Raw genomic sequence first — 22,287 nt, 5'->3', positions numbered from 1 at the left:
AGGAAATGGCCACCCACTCCAATATTCCTGCCTGGAGAATTCCATGGACAGAGGAGGCTGGTGCGCTATAGTCCATGGGGTTGGACACGACTGATTGACTAACATATAGCAGGTGTATATATATATATATATATATATATATATATATATCCATTGAGTTGATGATGGTGTCTAACCATCTTATCCTCTGTTGCCACATTTAAAACACTCAATTTCCTTCAAAAATATGAAAATGGAAATCATCTGCCCAATGTCATCATCAGACAACTTTGTGCTAAAGGCCAAATACATGAATGTCCAAGCTACTCTCATTGTTACCTTCTTAAAGTATTAAGCGTTCTTTAAATTCCTCCATATTGCTTCTATAGATCAGGCTACATAGTTATACATTATTTTAAAATTCTATAAAAATCAGTTATAATAGGAAATGCTTTACTGGCTAAATGAATATATATATAATTTTAAAACTTCATCACTCTGGGTATGGACCTACCTATTTCTGATCTTTGTGGTCTTTGGTCGACTTTAAATTTCATGTCTTTCATCTTCTCATGTACCTCATCACTTACTTGAAAGATGGGTGAGCTCTCTGGGGCAAAATTTTCTTTCAGATTTTTATTAGAAGAAATACTCAAAGGTACTGAACCCTCAAGAACACTGTTACGGGAGGAATCTTGTCTGCCAGGTGAATACATTTGAGATAAAGGTATCAACATTTTTGTATAAAAGTCTGGTTTAATTTTGACAGTTTCCACATTTTCCAACTTTTTTCCCTTAACAGTGTACTCAGGTTCAACTGGCACTTCCTGAATGGTGTCGGACATCATCTCCACTAGTTCATGACTATCCAGAGAAGGGTCTTCGAACGTCTTCCTTTTCTTTGATTTGGATGTCATCTTATTTACTTTTTTGACCTGGCACTCTCCTTCCTTCGTCACCTCCACAAAGTGGCTCTTTCTCTTTCTATTCAGAGTTTTAGTGCTTAGCTTCGGACTCCTATGTGGTTCCATGTGGTTTCCAGTGTCAGAATCTGCCTCATCAGTAATATGTTTTAAACCTAGATCTAAGACAGACATCTGTGAAGAACCTGTCAACTGCAAAACAGGCATGTTGTCACTTTTTGCCAAAATGTTCTTTGCCTTGTCTGATTCTTTCCCATGCTTTTTAATTGGTTTATAAGGATTTGAAATTTCATCACAATTTTCTTTCTCATCACTGTTGATTTCCATACAGTATCCACTAACAGCTTGGCCTTCAGGTCTTTGTTTATTTATTTTAAAATCAAGATTTTTTGTGTAGCTTTCTTGGCCATGCACATCTTTATCATTATCCTCATATATCTGGCACATTTCAGAAATTATTTCTGTCTTCCGATTTACTTTCTGCTTCTGCTTAAGGTTCTTATTTATTTTTGATTCATTCTGCCGAGTAGGTTGCTTATCAGTGACATGCTTTGTCAAATCCAACATATTCTGGGTCTTATAATCATATAAATGTCCATCATCTTTGGTGGAAAGATAAATTGTCTGAAATTCATGTGTGACTTTTAGGTTTTCAGCAATGGTTTCTTCATTATTTGGGGTTAGGGAGAAGTCACCTTTTTCTGGGTCACATATACCTTTATTGTTAAACTCATTTTTTCTGTTTATTTCCAAAATTATTTCTGTCTTCCGACTTACTTTCTGCCTGGGTCTCTTATTTATTTTTGATTCCTTTTGCTTCCCAGTATCAGTAACACACTTTTTCACCCCTAAAAGGTTTTGAGTCTCATAATCACATAGGTTCCTATTAACTCCGGGGGAAGGGTCAACTATCTGAAACTCATTTGTGTCTTCCAGGTTTTCAGGGATGATTTCCTTATCTTTTTGGATTAGAGAAAGTAAGTTACCTTTTTCTGGGTCATGCCTGCCTTTGTCATCACTCATATATATTTGGTTGACTTCAGAAATGATTTTTGTCTTCCGACATACCTTGTGCCTAAGCTTATCTATTTTTGATTCATTCTGACAAGCAGGTTGTATATCATGAACATTCATTTTCAGCCCCAAAACATTCTGAGTGTCATAATCATATAGGTCTCTACTGTCTTTGGAAGAAAGAGTGGGTGTCTGAAACTCATGTGTATCCAGTGGATTTTCAGGGATGATTTCTTTACCCTTTTCTGGGCAATACTCACTTGGGTTATCTAAATGATTCACTGTGGAAATTATTTCTGTCTTCCGATTTACTTTCTGCCTAAGAGTCTTATTAATTCTTGATTCATTTTGCTGCACAGGGTATGCGTAGGTGATCTGCTTTTGCAAACCCAACACATTCTGGGTTTCACAATCACACAGGTTTCCATTATTGACAGTGGAAAGAACAGATTTCTGAAACTCATTTGAAACATCTAGGTTTCTAGAGATGGTTTCTTTATCCTCTTGGGTTTGGAAGGAAAAGTTACCTTTTTCTGGGCCTTGCACATCTTTAGTATTATCCCCAAGTATTTGGTTCATTTTAGAAATTATTTCTGTTTTCCGATTTATTTTCTGCCAAACTTTATTTATTTTTGATTCATTTTGCTGAGTGGGTTGTGTATCAGTGACATGCTTTTTCAAATCAAACATATTTTGGGTCTCATCATCACATAACTTTGGATTACCTTTGTTGGAAAGATAAGCTGTTTGAAATTCATTTGTGACACCTAGGTTTTCAGAGGTGGTTTCTTGAACCTTTTGGTTTGGGAATAAGTTATCTTTTTCTAACGTATGAATCACAAATGTCTGTCTAGAAGCTTTACTCTTCTTACAAGTTAGAGAACTCGGACACAAATCAAATTTACTATCCTGTGGGAATTTATCTGAACTTTGGGAGAAAGAATATGTTTCCTCTTGCTCATCTGTTACATGAATTCTTTTCTTCTTTTGGTTACACTGCATACTTTGTTTGTCACCCTGATCAAGGCCATTAGGAAGGGTTATTTTCTTCCACGTGTTCAACTGAGTCAACTGTTCAGTACTGAAGATAAAATTTGGATCTCTTGAATCCCCTTCACCATCTAGGTCAACAGATCTATCTTCTGGTCCACTTTCAATTTTTTCCTCAATATTCGCACCTGAACAATTTTTAAATTGTCTCTTTGATCTTTCTCTCTTTTTTTCAGAGCTTGGATCTTTCACTTTTCTGAAAGTTTTCATTCCACAATCATCTGGATTTTTCTTTCTTTTCTTCTTAGTGCCTGTTGAAACTGTAATAATTTTGCTGACTTCACTAGCAGTTAAATCCATGTCATCATCATACACAGTTTTCTGCAACTGAAAGTCATTACCCTGAAGTGGATTCATGCCTTTTGTAGGAGGTTCACTTGCAGACTCAGATGAGGCAGGAAGGCACAATATGTTTCTCTGCATTGTATTTGTTTCATTAGTGTAATCTTTTATTTCATTATTCCAATTTAATATTGGACTTGAAACCTGTTGTTGATCTAAATCTGTTACACAGGGAGTGTCTGCAGGGTTATCTGACTCCCAAGATGAAACACGTTTTTTCCTTTTAGTCACATTACTAGGAGATGACTTCTCTTTTTTGTGGCTGATCGCCTGGGCATTTTTCTTCTCACTTGTTAGAGAGCTCCTAGAACTTTGGTCTGAGTGGGAATGGTTTTCTGTAAAATAAAGAGAAACAAAATTCAGAAATAAGTAGTAACAAGTAATTTATTACTTTCAGAGAAAGGATTTCTAACAATGCATTCTGTTTACATAATTTACATTATGAAGAATCTATGCTGATAAAAAATAAAGTAGAACCGACTGGAGTAAGCATAAGTCAGGTTTTACATTTCTATCTACAGAAAATATGTACTGGGAATTCACTCTGCCTTGGCCTCAAGTGTAGAGTGGAGAATAGCCAGCAGTAAAACCATGAACATTAATGTAAGTTTCTAAGTGGGAGGAGGCCAGCAAATGAACCCAAATAATAGTGATAACTCTAATAAGGCTTATTGTCAAAATGTTATTAGCAAGCAGCTAAAATTTATAAAATTATATACACACATTCAGATACATTTTTAGAATGGAAAATAATTCAAACTCCAAATTCAATATAGTTATGGTTCAATATGCCAATCTGAAATTCTTTGTCAAATATATAACCCAGACTACATCACAGGATTATTATTTTACAAACCATAAAAATATGTGTCACCATTTTTTCTTGCTCAACCATTACCCAGGCTCAAGTTTTTGGTTTACCAGTACTGGTTATGATCTTGAAAAAGTCACTACACCTATCTAAAGTCTCAATTTTCATATCTATGAAAAGGAAAGGATGTAACTAAATAACATACTTTTAATTCATAAGCTAAGATACCACAAAAAGCTCTTTAGGGCAGCTCATTTCTAAATACTGTTTCCAAAGTAATAGTATTAGCCACTGTGGACCTCACATTTGTCAGCATTTACTTTTAAATTAAGTTTTTCACCAGAAATTTTAAATGGTATACATTAGTAAATCTGTAACATAAGAAATCTAACTTATTGACTGTTTATACATGATGGCCCTCAAGAAGAAAATCTCATGAATGTTAACTATTTAATCGGAGAAGGCAATGACAACCCACTCCAGTACTCTTGTCTGGAAAATCCCATGGATGGAGGAGCCTGGTGGGGTGCAGTCCATGCGGTCGCTAAGAGTCAGACATGACTGAGCTACTTCACTTTCACTTTTCACTTTCATGCATTGAAGAAGGAAATGGCAACCCACTCCAGTGTTCTTGCCTGGAGAATCCCAGGGACGGAGGGAGACTGGTGAGCTGCCGTCTATGGGGTTGCAGAGTTGGACACAACTGAAGCGACTTAGCAGCAGCAGCAGCAACTATTTAATACTGATACTCAAGATGAACTTTAAAAATATCTCACCTTTGGGAAGTGTATCAACAATAGAAGAAACATGTTCTGAATCATTTACACTACAAACATTCTGATCATTTTCTTTAACAAATAGCAATCTCAAATTATTCTGAGTTGATACTGGTTTTGCTGATACCAAAGAGGGACTATCAGGTGATGTCTTTGATATGGTGATGTCATCACACTGTATTTTCTCTTTATCTTCATCATCATCATCATTTGAAGTTAATGGAACCCTAAGGGCAAGTAAGAATGAATGGGTAATTTTGTATTTTATAAGAATTATTTAGAAAATTACATGGATAGTTGTTTCTACATTCCACTTATTTAAGAGCCAACCACAAACCCACCCTGGTACCATATTGCATTCAATGAAGGCAATTATAGGAAGGAAACAGGTAGTTTCTAATAGAACAGAACTTGGAATAAAACAGGAATGCTTCTTATCCTCTTTTCTCCAGTGGTTCCAAAAGGAGATAAATGATATAATCCCTGGTTGAGCTATTAGGATAATAATACTAATGAAATGAATAAAGTTCAAACATACTTACAAATATTCATGTATAATATTTATAATTTTCCTGTAATTAATTCTATGGAAAACCCTGAACTCTTCCTATACAATCATGTGTAAAGTTTTGTGTGCTGTAAAATTTGCTGTTTCCAAAAGGTATCCATGTAAACTAAAGCCATATTCCTAGAGTAATTAAATCTATGGAGGGAAAAATACAGAAAGCTACAGAAATAATTAGACAAAATGTTTCGAATTCAAAGAATAAAGAGTGTGTGCGTGTATGCATGCTACGTCCCTTCAGTTGCGTCTGACTCTTTGCAATCCTATGCACTGTAGCTTGCCAGGTTTCTCTGTCCACAGCATTCTCCAGGCAAAAATCCTGGGGTGGGTTGCCATGCCCTCCTCCAGATGCAGGGATCAAACCTGTGTCTCTTATGTCTCCAGCCTTGACCAGCAGGTTCTTTACCACTAGCACCACCTGGGAAGCCCCAATTAGACAAAATGACTGTTTCGAATTCAAAGAATAAAGAGTAATAGACTCCAACGATAAAGATTTTGCCTTATATGCCAAATTATAGATATTTAAAAATTACTGATGATGATAAAATAAATAGAAAATATTTGTTAAATATTTAAAGGCAACTATTAATAGAATAACCATTAGGAGGAAATGTCTATATCACTTAAAGAAACAAGTTAGTAAAAATAAACAGAGGAGAGGTTCTGCTTCACGTAATGGCCAAATAGTTACTATTGAATCAACCTTATCAAACATAAAAGCTATAAATTCTAGAAGAAATTTAAAAAACTACCCAAAGTCACTGGAGAGTCTATAAAAAGCAACTAGATACAGAAGAGGTTGGCACTTGGAAAAAGAACAAGCTTCCCACTCTTTACAAACCTCAGTCAGTGCCACATTTTCTACAAGTTAAAATCTAGTTTTGTTAGTATTAGTTCAAGGTCAGAATTCAGGACAACTACAACTGCTGTAAAGTGTGTGTGATGAGAAAAATAACAGGACAAGTGGAGAGGGGAGTCCCAAATTTTGTGCAAATAGATATACATATATAAATTGGATTCATCCAAAGATATCATTAAGAGAGTAAGGAGGCAAGCCACAGGGTAAAAAACATTTGAAATGCAGAAAGGATTTACATATGGTGTATAGAAAGATTACAAACCTATATTAAAAAAAAAAAAGATAACCTGATAGAAAGAAAATAAACATATAAACAGATGCTTAACTTCATTAATTATCAGGGAAATTAAAACTTCAGTGTAATACCTATAACACTCCCCACATGACTAAAATGAAAAAGATGGACAATAACAAGTGTTGTTGGAGACACGTAACAATAAAAATTTTCATATATTGCTGCTAGAAATAAAATTGGTATAATCCCTATAGAAAACTGTTTAACAGATCATTCCAAAGCCAAATATATAAAAACCCAGCAATTCTAAATATATACCTAAAAAATATATACATATATTAATGAAAAGGCAGAAACACAGCAGAATTACTTATAAGAGACCAAAACTAACAGCAATAAAAAAGAACCAGAAGGATGAAAACATTATGGAAAAATCATGCAGTGGCACACTACACAGCAATAAGAAAGACTGATCTACAACTATATAGGACAATATGGATGAATCTCACAAACACAATGCTAAGCTAAAGAAGTCGGAGACAAAAATCATACATCCTGTATGATTTCATTATATGAAATTCAAAGCTAGGCAAAATTAATTATCTACAATGTAAAAAGTCAGTATAATATTTATCCTTGGGTGGGTAGTGAGTAGTGATTGGCAAGGGGCACAGGGATATCTGAGGTATTGGCAATATTCTGTTTCTTGGTCTGAGTATTGGTTATACCATAGTATTCACTGTGAACACTCACCATTCTCTGAAGATTTTTGCACTTTTTAAAAATATATATTATACTTCAAACAAAAGCTTACTTAAAAAAAAATAAAAATTTTCTGGAGGGAAAGTTAACACTTAATTCATAAATTTATGTGAAATAATGCAAGTATAATAACAGTCAAGATTTTCTTGAAAAAGAACTGCGTACCTACAAGACAATAAAAACCATTTAAAAACTAAATTAATTAAAATGTACAGGTGCAGTGTGGCACCAGTACAAAACAGAGAGAACAATGGCACAAACTGGAATGAATAGAAAATGATACGATATAAGCATTTTTTTTTTTTTTACTATGGTACAGATACCACTTCAATACATAGGTGCATTTACTTGTACACTTGAATAAATACATTAAACCTGTAATTTATGTAACAGAAGAGCACTGTTTAAAAGAGACAAGACCCTTCTGATCAATGCTATTAACTCACTGAGTCATTTAAACTCTCTGGACCTCAATAACTGTCTTTAAAAGTGATAGGTTTGAAATAGGGTATTTACTAAGATAGTGAAAAGTGAAAGTGTTTGTCACTCAGTCGTATCCAACTCTGTGATCCCATGGACTGTAGCCCCTCTAGGCTCCTCTGTCCATGGAATTCTCCAGGCAAGGATACTAAGATTATAATCAAATTATTCAAGAAATGGGAATTTTGATCAGGTGAATAGTAATGATGATAGTTAAGTCTGAGTAGTATGCAAGATAGTAAAGGTAGAAATAGTTATCAGATATATCCAACAAAAAACATGAGGCCAGTGGTGACCTGGAGGAAAAGAAGAAACTGAAGAATAGCAGGGTTCCATAGATGACCAAATACAACCTACTGTAGCAAGATACCACAGACCATCTCATTTCTGCCTTAACAGGCAACCTGAACATCGTATGACACATACAGACAATGACTGTTACATGAAAATCTAAGTACTCTCAAACACTGAATTCAAACCCATGTAACTCAAGGTGTACCTGTGCCACTGTCTTCTCCAGAAACTACAGGAAAGCTGAACATTATTTCAAAGTTTAAAACTGAATTCTATTAGATGATATCTTCAATGTCTTTCACTGGTACAATATTGATGAGTATGTCATTATTTATTTTTAAATGTTTTTCTGTTTCAAGGAAGCAGACCAAATAAAAACTACTCAAAGTCCAATTCAGGCAGAAGTGTGCAAGTCAATATTTAAACAAGTTGTGAAACAATTACCTTGCAAATGGAAGACGTGTCAATTTGCACTGTTTACTAACCCGTTTCTTCTTGCTACTTGGCAGTAGAAAGGGACTCTGATGGAACTATTTTTGAAAAGAACAAAGAAAATGAAAATGAATGAAATTTCTAATCTCATTAAACCATGTTTGTCATTAAAGTACCAAATTATACAAGGATATTAATAGTAATGGAACAATTCTTGTGTTCAGCCTTCAATAGTTTAACGAGAATAATAAGATGATAACATTAAACACTGCTGCTGCTGCTGCTGCTAAGTCACTTCAGTCGTGTCCAACTCTGTGCAACCCCACAGACGGCAGCCCACCAGGCCCCCCCATCCCTGGGATTCTCCAGGCAAGAACACTGGAGTGGGTTGCCATTTCCTTCTCCAATGCATGAAAGTGAAAAATGAAAGTGAAGTCGCTCAGTCGTGTCTGACTCTTCGCGACCCCATGGACTGCAGCCTACCAGGCTCCTCCGCCCATGGGATTTTCCAGGCAAGAGTACTGGAATGGGGTGCCATTGCCTTCTCTGAACATTGAACACAGTTCATCCTTAATCATGCCATACAAAGATAATCACTACTAATATTTTGGTATATAACCTCCCAAACTTTATTCTATGCCTATGAATAAATATACACGTGTATACCCATGCATACACAATATTTCTACATATTCAGTTAATCCTTGAACGACATGGGGCTCTAGGATCTACCTCTACTTTTTTCCCTAAGAGTTTTTCAATTGTGTCTATCTTCTAAAATAATACCAATTCTTCTCTAATTAGAAATACTACTTTTCTACTAATATCTTTTATGTTTTTGAGTTTGTTTAATCCTGTGTTCCACTGAGCTGTCTAGTCTTGTGTTACTTTTAATCAATAGTTAATTTTTACACAAGAATTTTAATAACCAATTATATCAAATAACAGTCTGCTGTTAGCCAATTAAAATTAGCATTATCTACATTCCTTTGTACAAAGTTTAAGATATGAACCTACCTTGATGCTATGTAACTAATCTCAATTATCTTCAGTAATGTTAAAAAATATTACACTATTTAGCATAAATTCTACTTACCTCAGAAAGAGCACTCATTTCAATTGCAGTTATCAAGTTATTGTTCATGAGTGCTTCTATTTCTATAAGCTTCTTATTCTGAAATAAGGAAAGACTTTTTTAATTACTTAAAATTTTGAGTTTACTTTATTTTTATGAATACCATCAGTTGAAAAGACTTAAAAAATACTGAGATCACATTGAGCTAAAAAGGTGTTACACTGTATAGTTCAAATAGACACAGACACATACATACAGACACACACATATATTTTGAATGCTTTTGAGCTATCAACTATAAAGTTTCCTTTTTTTTGGGCATACTACATGGAATGTGGGATCTTAATTTTCTGACCAGGGATTGAACTCACACCCCCTGCATTGGAAGTGTGGCGTCTTAACCAATGGACCACCAGGGAAGTCCCTTCTTACATTTTTCAATCTTCTCATAATATATCATGTGGCAAGTGACCACAGGCTGTCAGTCATAGGAATTTCAACTCCAATAAGCATAGTAAGTCATCTTTCCATTTTCCATTAATTTCTACTCACTATGGAGTTAAGAGTTACAGTTGTAACCTAGTTGAGCACTGGCTCTTACTGCCCTATCTGTGGACAGAGTTGGAATTCGGAAGAAAAAACAATGACTACAATCTTCATTCTACTGATACTTGGCTTGTAGCCAGTGGAAAGTTGCCATTGAGGGAACACACTCAAGAGAACTTCCCTCCTTTCAATTCACTGGAGAAAACATGCCAGTATTTTTCTTTTTCCTTTTTTTAATTTTTAAAAATTTACTTATTTTTAACTGAAGGATAATTACTTTATATATTGCATTGATCCAATCTTCTTAAAATATATTAATGTATCAAGTTTTGCTTATGATAAGCAATCAAATGTTGATCAAGGTATTACACTAGTTTGCAGAGCAGCAAGTACACATTCAGAATGTAGATTCAAGACACCTATTTCATTACCCATTAACAATTTGTCCATTAACATAGCACAATCTTTCAATAATTTTTTTACACTAATTACAGATTAAAAACACATTTTTGGAGCTTCTATAATAATACAGTTTCAGAATTCAAACACAATATAGTTTCCATACCAAATTATTTAGCTTTAGACGAAGAAACGTGTTCTCAAAATTCAGTTTATCCACTTCTTTTTGCAACAGCATCTTTTCAGTTGTAATTCTGCGAGAATTCTCTCTCTCTCTACTAAGAGCCAAAGCTAATGCCCTGTTGTTATGCTTTAAAGAAATTTTGAAAATAGAAGAATTGTCTGTAAAAAAAAAATTGTAAGAGTTAATACTGAACATCTTAATGCATTTTCATATTTCTTAATGAAACTATTTTGAACAAAACTGATTTCACTTTGTAAATTTTAGCTGAAGGTACAGAGAATGACAACACAGATGCAGTTTTGAAAATAAATGTACCCAGAGTTTGGAACTGAAGAAATAAAAGCTAGATACAAGATGAATAAAAGTTGAGAGAAATGCAGAATGTTTGTGAATAGAGTCAGGAGTAAGAGGACTCTAGTACAGACACAGTGCTGTGTGTGCTGTGCTTAGCTGTGCAGTTGTGTCCGACTCTTTTTGACCCCATGGACTGTAGCTCACCAGGCTCCTCTGTCCATGAGGATTCTCCAGGAAAGAATACTGGAGTAGGTGGCTATGCCCTTCTGTAGGGAATCTTCCCAACCCATATATCGAACCCAGGTCTCCCACATTGCAGACAGATCCTTTACTGACTGAGCCACCAGGGAAGCCCAAGACTCCTGGAGTGGGTAGTCTATCCCATCTCCAGGGGAACTTCCCAACCCAGGAATTGAACCGGGGTCTCCTGCATTGCAGGCGGATTCTTTACCAGCTGAGTTACCAGGGAAGCCCATAGACACAGTATTCCAGCATTCCAGATAATTAGATCAGTCACAAAAACTAAATCTTGTTACTTGTTCCTCTACCTTCCTTCCTGTCTTTGACGAGGAGGTAGGACAGAGAAGCTGTAACTAAAGATGTCCCAGAGAAATTAGGGGATCTGTGAAATTAGGCCTATCTGTGAAAATTTTAGAGTCAGTTTCTATGGCTCCAGAACTGAACACACTAACGCTCCCAAAGTCCATTTTTCAAAACCTCTAGTGAAAGGGAGCATACTTACTGTAATGTTGGACAGATTATCTAAATCCTGTGGGACCTTCTAGCTCCACCCCAAATACCCTCTTATTTCTATGCATCTATTGCAACCTGTACTGATCCCTTCTCTTTACAAGCGCTATGTAAATATAATTTAATTTAGAATGCTTTCCTGTTTTTAGCAAAGAAATTTAATTGTGAATTCCTTAGTAAAGCTCACCTTACACATAGTGTTCCCTTAGTACACCTAAAGCATAATTATATTTTCACAATTTTGATTTACATGCCACTATTCTCACACAGTAAAGCATCTGTCTGCAATGCAGGAGACCCGGGTTTGATCCCTGGGTTGGGAAGGTCCCCTGGAGAAGGAAATGGCACCCCACTCCAGTATTCTTGCCTGGAAAATCCCGTGGACGGCAGAGCCTGGTAGGCTACCGTTAGGACATGACTGAGCAACTTCACTTTCACTTTCATTCAATAACATATCTCACTAATGACAACCACCTTTGACATATCAAAGGGCGATAAGACTAGAACCAGTTCAGGACTTGTAGAAGCTAAAGGATAATAACATTTTGCTGTTACATTCCTCAAACTCAGTGTATTCCTTCATAACAGTGGGTGTGCAGTGGTCCTGTCAAAGAGAACAGGAAACTGCCAGTACAGAAAGTGGGTTGATACAAAGGATGGTCCTAGAGACCTTGGAAGGATCAAAACTATGAGTTAAAGATACTCAGGAGGCTTGGCTATTTCACAAGGCACAATTACCTCCTACATGTGCTACAGCAGCAGGAATCCTCCCCCAATTAGGCTAAAATGAAGATGAATCATTGAGATAATTTTCTGAAGTAATGCAAATTTATCTGGGGGAACCTTCCTCACCTTCTTTTTTTGCCTTCCAACATCTTAGCTCCAGAATCCATGAAACCCCATCTCCAAAGTGCTCAGTGCCCTCATGATGAGCTTTGGTTATATAAAATCACCCACTATAGCACACTATATAGTCCAGCCACCCCTAGATTACCCAGCATCCAAATGCTACAACATATCAGGACAATCCATCACTTTTCTCAAGTTCTTTTTCAGAACTGTCACTTTGGTATTTTCTTTGCAGTGTAGGAGGTAACTGCCTTGGGCCACCCATCCCCCAGCCTCACTGCTGAAAATTCAGCTGTCATGACTGATAGTAAATCATCATAAGCACCCCCAAATAAAAGGAGTTGAAAGAGACAGGAAGGATTGAATAGAGAAGGTATCATTTAATACAATAGTCATTTTCTATATTTGATAAAGTACCAAATACTATATCAATTCTCCAGAAAAAATTAAAAATATGAGCATACTTTAAGACAAATGACACTTACTTATTATTTTTGTTTTTATTTTTGAAGCAAGAGAAACATTTAACTTAGTAGTCTTTGAAATTCTTCTGTCTTTCACATGTTTCTTAATTCCTGAGGTAAAAAGTGAACTGGTTTCCATTGCTGGGTACTCCATCACTCAAGTAAAAAAAGAAAGAAAGCAGAAAATTATAGTATTAATTAATAAAGGGAAAAAGAGCAACTGATAAATACACTCTAAGAAGTAAATTATGACTTAAATAATATGCTTTGTACATAAAGTGAAAGTGAAAGTGAAGTCGCTCAGTTGTGTCCGACTCTTTGTGACCCCATGGACTGTAGCCTACTACACTCCTCCGACCAGGCAAGTATTGGATTTTCCAGGCAAGAGTACTGGAGTGGGTTGCCATGCATAAGTGTTTGCAGAACCCTTCATATAAAATCTGAAAGTATGAATGTAATCAAAAATGGTTTAAAAGTAGAATCCTAAAAAGGTAAATGACTTTTTTTTTTCACTCAAACCTATATCATTATGTCTGCCTGCCAGGAGCTAAGATAAGCACTGGATACAGAAAACAGGATCAGGCTGCATAGGAATGCAGAGTTATAGAACGTGGGCACAGACTACACTGTGATGCAAAATAAGAAGTGTAAACTTGGAGTTATGAACAGAAGAGATATACCTAAACCTATGGGGACTGTTCCCACTTCATCCTCAGATATGCATTCCATTTTCTGCAGCCTTTACAACAAAACTCCTTTAAAAAAAAAAAAAAAGTATCTATAGTCAGTTTCCAATCTTCTTGTAACTCTACTTCATTCAGGCTTTTACTCTATTCCAACAAAATGACATTTGTCAAGGTTTCTCATGACCTTCATACTGCTAACCTAATGTTCAGTTCTCAATCCTCACCTAATTTAACAGCAGCATTAAATGTGGTTAATTTATCCTTCCTCCTCAAAAATGATATCTTGTTGGCTACCAGAACACCACAAACTCCTGTTATTTTTTTCCCTCTAGCTAACTAGCTGCTTCTTCTTAGTCTCTTGATGGAATTCCAGTTGAGCTCTTTCAAATCCTGAAAGATGATGCTGTGAAAGTGCTGCACTCAATATGCCAGCAAATTTGGAAAACTCAGCAGTGGCCACAGGACTGGAAAAGGTCAGTTTTCATTCCAATCCCAAACAAAGGCAATGCCAAAGAATGCTCAAACTACCGCACAATTGCACTCATCTTACAGGCCAGTAAAGTAATGCTCAAAATTCTCCAAGCCAGGCTACAGCAATACATGAACTGTGAATTTCCAGATGTTGAAGCTGGTTTTAGAAAAGGCAGAGGAACCAGAGATCAAATTGCCAACATCCGCTGGATCATGGAAAAAGCAAGAGAGTTCCAGAAAAACATCTATTTCTGCTTTATTGACTATGCCAAAGCCTTTGACTGTGTGGATCATAATAAACTGTGGAAAATTCTGAAAGAGATGGGAATACCAGACCACTTGACCTGCCTCTTGAGAAATCTGTATGCAGGTCAGGAAGCAACAGTTAGAACTGGACATGGAACAACAGACTGGTTCCTAATAGGAAAAGGAGTACATCAAGGCTGTATATTGTCACCCTGCTTATTTAACTTATATGCAGAGTACATAATGAGAAATGCTGGGCTGGAAGAAACACAAGCTGGAATCAAGATTGCCGGGAGAAATATCAATAACCTCAGACATGCAGATGACACCACCCTCATGGCAGAAAGTGAAGAGGAACTAAAAAGCCTCTTGATGAAAGTGAAAGTGGAGAGTGAAAAAGTTGGCTTAAAGCTCAACATTCAGAAAAAGAAGATCATGGCATCTGGTCCCATCACTTCATGGGAAATAGATGGAGAAACAGTGGAAACAGTGTCAGACTTTACTTTTTTGGGCTCCAAAATCACTGCAGATGGTGACTGCAGCCATGAAATTAAAAGACGTTTACTCCTTGGAAAAAAAGTTATGACCAACCTAGATAGCATATTCAAAAGCAGAGACATTACTTTGCCAACAAAGGTCCGTCTAGTCAAGGCTATGGTTTTTCCTGTGGTCATGTGTGGATGTGAGTTGGACTGTGAAGAAAGCTGAGCACTGAAGAATTGATGCTTTTGAACCGTGGTGTTGGAGAAGACTCTTGAGAGTCCCTTGGACTGCAAGGACATCCAACCAGTCCATTCTGAAGGAGATCAGCCCTGGGATTTCTTTGGAAGGAATAATGCTGAAGCTGAAACTCCAGTACTTTGGCCACCTCATGTGAAGAGTTGACTCATTGGAAGAGACTCTGATGCTGGGAGGGATTGGGGGCAGGAGGAGAAGGCGACGACAGAGGATGAGATGGCTGGATGGCATCACTGACTCGATGGACGTGAGTCTCAGTGAACTCCAGGAGTTGGTGATGGACAGGGAGGCCTGGCGTGCTGCGATTCATGGGGTCGCAAAGAGTGGGACACAACTGAGCGACTGAACTGAACTGAACTGAAGCTATAATAGGTTCTCTTCTTGGATTTCTTTACCTACTCTCACTCTTCCAGTGAATTCATAGTCATGGTTTAAAATACCACCTAGATGTCAAGAACTTCAAAATTTATGTCCTCTGTCTGGAACTCTTTCCTAAACTTCCCTGGATTCATACCATTATCTACTCTACAACTCCACTTGGATAACTAAAACAGCATATCAAACTTGGCCTGCCCAAGCCTGCTCCACTCAGAGCCTTCCCCATTTCAACTCTGTCCTTCCAGTTGCTTTGGTCAAAAATCCCCCACATCCCAATCTACCTTCACAATTCATTTAGACTCTGACTACTTTTAAGTATCTCCACTGCTATCAACCTAGACTCAGGCACTAACATGTCTCACCTGAATTATTTCAATAGCTTCTTTCCAACCCTACTTCTACTCCTGCCCTCACTACAGTTTATTAATCTATAGAATCTAAAACTCTCCACCATCTACTCTTCTTCCCATTTCTATAATTTAAACTCCTCTTTTTCTCCCCCTTGTCCATTCTTCTCAAGCCACAGTGGCCACCAATATCTAACTGCTACTAGTATATGTCTGGTATTCTTCAGCTTCAGGTCTTCTGTACTGAAGTACCCATTCTAGGGAGACTTACCATATGGAGACTGAGGTACAGTCATTCCTTGGTACCTGAAGGGTACTTGTTCCAGGACCCCACAGATACCAAAATCCATAATGCTCAAGTTCCTTATATAAAATGGCATAATATTTACATATGACCTACATTAATCCTTCTGTATAGTTTATATTATCTTTATATTACTTATAATACTAATACACTGTAAATAGTAGTAAATGCTATGTAAATAGTTGCTCCTTTGCCCTTGGACGTGGAGTATCTCCTCAAAGTCACTCCAGCACCAGTGCAGCTGCCGCTCCAGCGCCGCTCCACATCCAAGGGCAAAGGAGAAGCCCCAGCAAGATGGCAGGAGGGGTGAAATTGCATTTAGAATCAAACCCCATACCCGCCAGAGGGCTCAAACCTTGTGTACACCAGGACCCAGAGACCCCACAGAGACTGAGACAGAACTGTGTTTGAGTGTCTCCTGCAGAGGTATGGGTCAGCAGTGGACTGCTGCTGGGGCAGGGGCTCTGGGTGCAGCCGACCTGGGTATGGCATAAGCCCTCTTGGAGGAGGTCACCATTAACCCCACCATAGAGCCAATAGAACTTACATAGGACTGGGGAAACAGACTCTTGGAGAGCACAAACAACCCTGTGCATACCAGGACCCAGGAGAAAGGGGCAGTGACCCCACAGGAGACTGACCCAGACTTGCCCATGAGTGTCCAGGAGTCTCCAGCAGAGGTGTAGGTCAATGGTGGCCTGCTGCAGGGTCGGGGGCACTGAGTACAGCAGTGACTGCATGGGACCTTTTGAAGGAGGTCACCATTATCTTCATTACCTCCACCATAGTTTGGCCTCAGGTCAAATAAGAGGTAGGGAACACAGCCCAGTCCCTCAATTGAAAACTGGATTAAAGATTTACTGAGCATGGCCCCACAACATTAGAACAAGACCTAGTTTCCCCATCAGTCAGTCACTCCCATCAGAAAGCTGCCATAAGCCTTTCATCCTTCTTCATCAGAGGGCAGACAGAATGAAAACCATAATCACAGAAAACTAAACAATCTGATCACATGGACCACAGCCTTGTCTAACTCAATGAAACTGTGAGCCGTGCCATGTAGGGCCACCCAAGATGGATGGGTCATGGTGGAGAGATCTGATAAAACGTGGTCCACTGGAGAAAGCAATGGCAAACCACTTCAGTATTCTTGCCTTGAGAACCCCATGAACTGTATAAAAAGGCAAAAAAATAGGACACTGAAAGATGAATTCCCCAGGTCAGTAGGTGCCCAATATGCTACTGGAGATCAGTGGAGAAATAATACCAGAAAGAATGAAGAGACAGAACCAAAGCAAAAACAACACCCAGTTGTGGATGTGACTGGAGATGGAAGTAAAGTCCAATGCTGTAAAGAGCAATATTGCATAGGAACCTGGAATGTTAGGTCCAAGAATCAAGGCAAATTGGAAGTGGTCAAACAGGAGATGGCAGGAGTGAACATTGACATTTTAGGAGTCAGTGAACTAAAATGGACTGGAATGGGTGAATTTAACTCAGATGACCATTATATCTACCACTGTGGGCAAGAATCCCTTAGAAGAAATGGAGTAGCCCTCATACCCTCATAGTCAACAAAACAGTATGAAATGCAGTCCTTGGATGCAATCTCAAAAATGACAGAATGATCTCTGTTCATTTCCAAGGCAAACCATTAAAAATCACAGTAATCCAAGTCTATGCACCAACCAGTAATGCTGAAGAAGCTGAAGTTGAACGATTCTGTGATGACCTACAAGATCTTCTAGAACTAACTCCCAAAAAAGATGTCCTCTTCATTAAAGGGGACTAGAATGCAAGTAGAAAGTCAAGAGATACCTGGAGTAATAGGCAAATTTGGCCTTGGAGTACAGAATGAAGCAGGGCAAAGGCTAATAGAGTTTTACCAAGAGAACGCACTGGTCATAGCAAACACCCTCTTCCAACAACACAAGAGAAGACTCAACACATGGACATCACCAGATGGTCAACACTGAAATCAGACTGATTATATTTGCAGCCAAAGACGAAGAACTCTATACAGTCAGCAAAAACAAGACTGGGAGCTGAATGTGGCTCAGTTCATGAACTCCTTATTGCCAAATTCAGAATTAAATTGAAGAAAGAAGGGAAAACCACTAGACCATTCAGGTATGACCTAAATCAAATCCCTTACGATTATACAGTGGAAGTGACAAATCAATTTAAGGGATTAGATCTGACAGACAGAATGCGTGAAGAACTATGGACAGAGGTTCATGATATTGTACAGGAGGCAGTGATTGAGACCATCCCCAAGAAAAAGAAATGAAAAAGGCAAAATGGTTGTCTGAGGAGGTCTTACAAATAGCCGAGAAAAGAAGAGAAGTGAAAGGCAAAGGAGAAAAGGAAAGATATGCCCATCTGAATGCAGAGTTCCAAAGAAAAGCAAGGAGAGATAAGAAAGCCTTCCTCAGTGACCAAAGCAAATAAATAGAGGAAAACAATAGAATGGGAAAGCCTAGGGGTCTCTTCAAGAAAATTAGAGATACCAAGGGAACATTTCATGCAAAGTTGGGCACAATAAAGGACAAAAATGGTATGGGCCTAACGGAAGCAGACGATACTAAGAAGAGGTGACAAGAGTACACAGAAGAATTATACAAAAAAAGATCTTTATGACCCAGATAATCACGATGGTGTGATCACTCACCTAGAGCCAGACATCCTGGAGCATGAAGTCAAGTGGGCCTTAGGAAGTGTCACTATGAACAAAGCTAGTCAAAGTGATGGAATTCCAGCTGAGCTATTTCAAATCCTAAAAGATGATGCTGTGAAAGTGCTGCACTCAATATGCCAGCAAATTTGGAAAACTCAGCAGTGGCCACTGGACTGGAAAAGGTTCAGTTTTCATTCCAATCCCAAAGAAAGGCAATGCCAAAGAATGTTCAACCTACAGCACAATTGCATTCATCTCACAGGCTAGCAAAGTAATGCTCACAATTCTCCAAGCCAGGCTTCAACAGTACTTCATCCGAGAACTTCCAGATGTTCAATCAAGCTGGATTTAGAAAAGGCAGAGGAACCAGAGATCAAAATGCCAATATCTGTTGGATCATCAAAAAAGCAAGAGAGTTCCAGAAAAACATCTTATTTCTGCTTTATTGACCACACCAAAGCCTTTGACTGTGTGGATCACAACAGACTATGGAAAATTCTTAAAGAGATGGGAATACCAGACCACCTTACCTGCCTCCTGAGAAATGTGTGTGCAGGTCAAGAAGCAACAGTTAGAACCAGACATGGAACAACAGACTGGTTCCAGACTGGGAAAGGAGTACGTCAAGGCTGTATATTGTCACCCTCCTTATTTAACTTATATGCAGAGTACATCATGAGAAATGCTGGGCTGGATGAAACACAGAATGGAATCAAGATTGTCAGGAGAAATAGCAATAACCTCAGCTATGCAGATAACACCCTTCTTATGGCAGAAAGTGAAGAACTAAAGAGCCTCTTGACAAAAGTGAAAGAGGAGAGTGAAAAAGTTAGTTTAAAACTCAACATTTAAAAAACTAAGATCATGCATCCAGTCGCATCACTTCATGGCAAATAGATGGGGAAACAATGGAAACAGTGACAAACTATTTTTGGGCTCCAAAATCACTGCAGGTGGTGACTGCAGCCATGAAATTAAAAGACGCTTTCTCCTTGGAAGAAAAGCTATGACCAACCTAGATAGCATATTAAAAAGCAGAGACATTACTTTGCTGACAAAGGTCCGTCCAGTCAAAGCTATGGTTTTTCCAGTAGTCATGTATGGATGTGAGAGTTGGACTATTAAAGAAAGCTGAGCGCCAAAGAATTAATGCTTTTGAACTGTGGTGTTGGAGAAGTCCCTTGGACTGCAAGGCGATCAAACCAGTCAATCCTAAAGGAAATCAGTCCTTAATATTCATTGGAAGGACTGATGCTGAAGCTGAAGATTCAATACTTTGGCCTCCTGATGCAAAGAACTGACTCCTTGGAAAAGACCCTGATGCTGGGAAAGATTGAGGGCAGGAGGAGAAGGGGACAACAGAGGATGAGATGGTTGGATGGCATCACTGACTAGACAGACATGAGTTTGAGCAAGCTCTGGGAATTGGTAATGGATAGTGAAGCCTGGTGTGCTGCACTCCATGGGGTCACAAAGAATCGGACACCACTGAACGACTGAACTGAACTGAAATAGTTGATCAGCAATTGGCAAAATCAAACTCTGCTTTTAGGAACTTTCTGGAATTTTCCCCAATTTTTTCTTCACTGATTCAGTTGGTTGAATGAGCAGATTCAGAACCAAGATGGATCACCGACTGTATTATAAAATAGTGGTTAGACGGTTTCCAGTTCTGACATTTAGTGCCCCAGTTCTAATATTTCATTGCTATGTGATTCTAGCATCTCCAAGTCTCAATTTCCAGACTTAGACAATTATTTAAAAAATATAAATAAGGGCATCTCACTGTAAGCACTTAATGAGCCAATGCGTATACAGTGCCTAGCACTGGACATAGCACAAAGCTCTCACCAACATTACCTATGTATTACTACTCTGGCTAGCATCTCGGCTATCTTTAACGCAGAGCTACTCGGTTCCACACCCAATTCTAATGAGTTGAATTCCTCATGTAGAAAAATCACAGTCCATACTGCCTAGCGAAATCCTACCTGTACGTCAAGACCCTACCGAGTTCAAGTTCTAAGCTCTTCCCAGTCTTCTACTACCCCTTCGCCTTCAGTCAGCCTCCCTTCTACACGAGCGCTCCAAAGGAGAGGGTCCTCCGAGATCCCGGGTAAGCAGTCTCTTAACAGTCATTCAGCCTATTTACTGAGAGCTCACAGTGAACCAGATATTGTTCTAAAAGCAGTAGTCAAAAAGACAGAAATCTCTTCCTGCCAAGAACTGGCCTGGCGGCTCGCCTCCTCACAGAACAGAGCGCTCAAACTCCCAGGACAAGAGGCAGCGACTCAGATACGACCCAGCGCCATTGCCAAGAAGCCCCTCGGAGACCAAGCTGAAATCGCGGATCCGGAGACCGGAGTGGGCGGGGCCGTGGGCGGCTAGGCTGACCAGAGACCTCGGACGGCAGCGCACAGTGGTTCGGCTCGGGAAAGGCATGGATACCGCCAGACGAGGGGACCCACACCAAATGTCATAGGTCACTGACTTACCGCTTTTTCAGGGTCGGGGGAACCAGCACCCAGCTCCGGGAGCCCTGCGTTCGAGGCCAGAGCTTGGGTTTAAACTCTGTAACCGTTAGCGTTCCCCGCACCAGCCAATCAGGTCCTGAGAAGGAGGCGCAAAGCAACTTGGTTACCAGGAAGTGGGACGTGAAAGGGTGGGACCTCGCCGTGAGCGACGGAAGGGGTCGTGGCCAGGCAAGCCAGGGCCCACCCAGCCTGAGTGCAAAGGGCTTCCTTAGACTTTGAGCTGGTACTGTTCGCTGTCTCCTAATGCGTTTAAGAAAAAGGAAACTCCCCTTTGACAAAACTAGGTTTTTCAATCAGATGTTTAAAAGGCTTGGCAGCCACCTGAAGCCTGTTGGAAAGTTTTCGTTGTTTCTGACGCTACTGTAAAACTGCCTGCCCACATTTTACCAGTTCTGCATCTTTGCAGTATGACGCCAGCAGGGTTATTTAGTTTCCACTTAAAAGCCCTCTCCATTTTTTCTTTTAACTTTTCGAGGGGAATGCGGCAAAGAAATTTGAAATGCTGGATCTCGTTAAAACTTAGTTCTTATACTAATGGTTTGTTTTAGCTAAATATACAAGAATGGCATTTTCCGTTACTCACAACGACACAGAAATATGTATTATAAACTTTATGTTCCAGGTTAATTAGCTTAGTTTCCTTTCACAAGTGACTTTCATAATCTGGAAAAACTATACAGAGAATAAAACTTTCTCTTTGTATTGTATTAGTTTGGAAATGAAAATAGTTGGTTAAATCTAGGTGTTACTAGTTAATTATACAGTGATATAGTCAACCTTATAGCCATGTCAATATTTTGTTCATTTGGAAACATTTGAGACT

The 22,287-nt window shown here is 38.6% G+C and overlaps 1 protein-coding gene across 3 annotated transcripts in view; it reads right to left on the bottom strand.

Moving 5' to 3' along the window:
- Positions 1–21,566, bottom strand: part of SGO2 (shugoshin 2) — a 31,871-nt gene extending 10,305 nt beyond the window's left edge. The window contains exons 1-7 of one of the 3 annotated variants that reach the window (XM_070800158.1): positions 21,426–21,566; positions 13,105–13,239; positions 10,709–10,884; positions 9,619–9,696; positions 8,535–8,620; positions 4,896–5,122; positions 494–3,643 (exon numbers count right to left, since the gene is read on the bottom strand). In XM_070800158.1, coding sequence (XP_070656259.1) covers positions 494–3,643; positions 4,896–5,122; positions 8,535–8,620; positions 9,619–9,696; positions 10,709–10,884; positions 13,105–13,237 — 3,850 coding nt within the window. In that variant the 5' untranslated portion in view covers positions 13,238–13,239; positions 21,426–21,566. Of the gene's footprint in view, positions 1–493; positions 3,644–4,895; positions 5,123–8,295; positions 8,414–8,534; positions 8,621–9,618; positions 9,697–10,708; positions 10,885–13,104; positions 13,240–13,763 lie in introns of those variants that run through there. The other 2 variants (XM_070800154.1, XM_070800161.1) reach the window with 2 other exon arrangements.
- Between the last annotated feature and the right edge of the window lie 721 nt (positions 21,567–22,287).

Source organism: Bos indicus, chromosome 2 (assembly GCF_029378745.1).
Source record: "Bos indicus isolate NIAB-ARS_2022 breed Sahiwal x Tharparkar chromosome 2, NIAB-ARS_B.indTharparkar_mat_pri_1.0, whole genome shotgun sequence".
Taxonomy (NCBI): domain Eukaryota; kingdom Metazoa; phylum Chordata; class Mammalia; order Artiodactyla; family Bovidae; genus Bos; species Bos indicus.
Note: the sequence above shows the minus strand (reverse complement) of the source record. Positions and strands in the feature narration are given on the sequence as shown.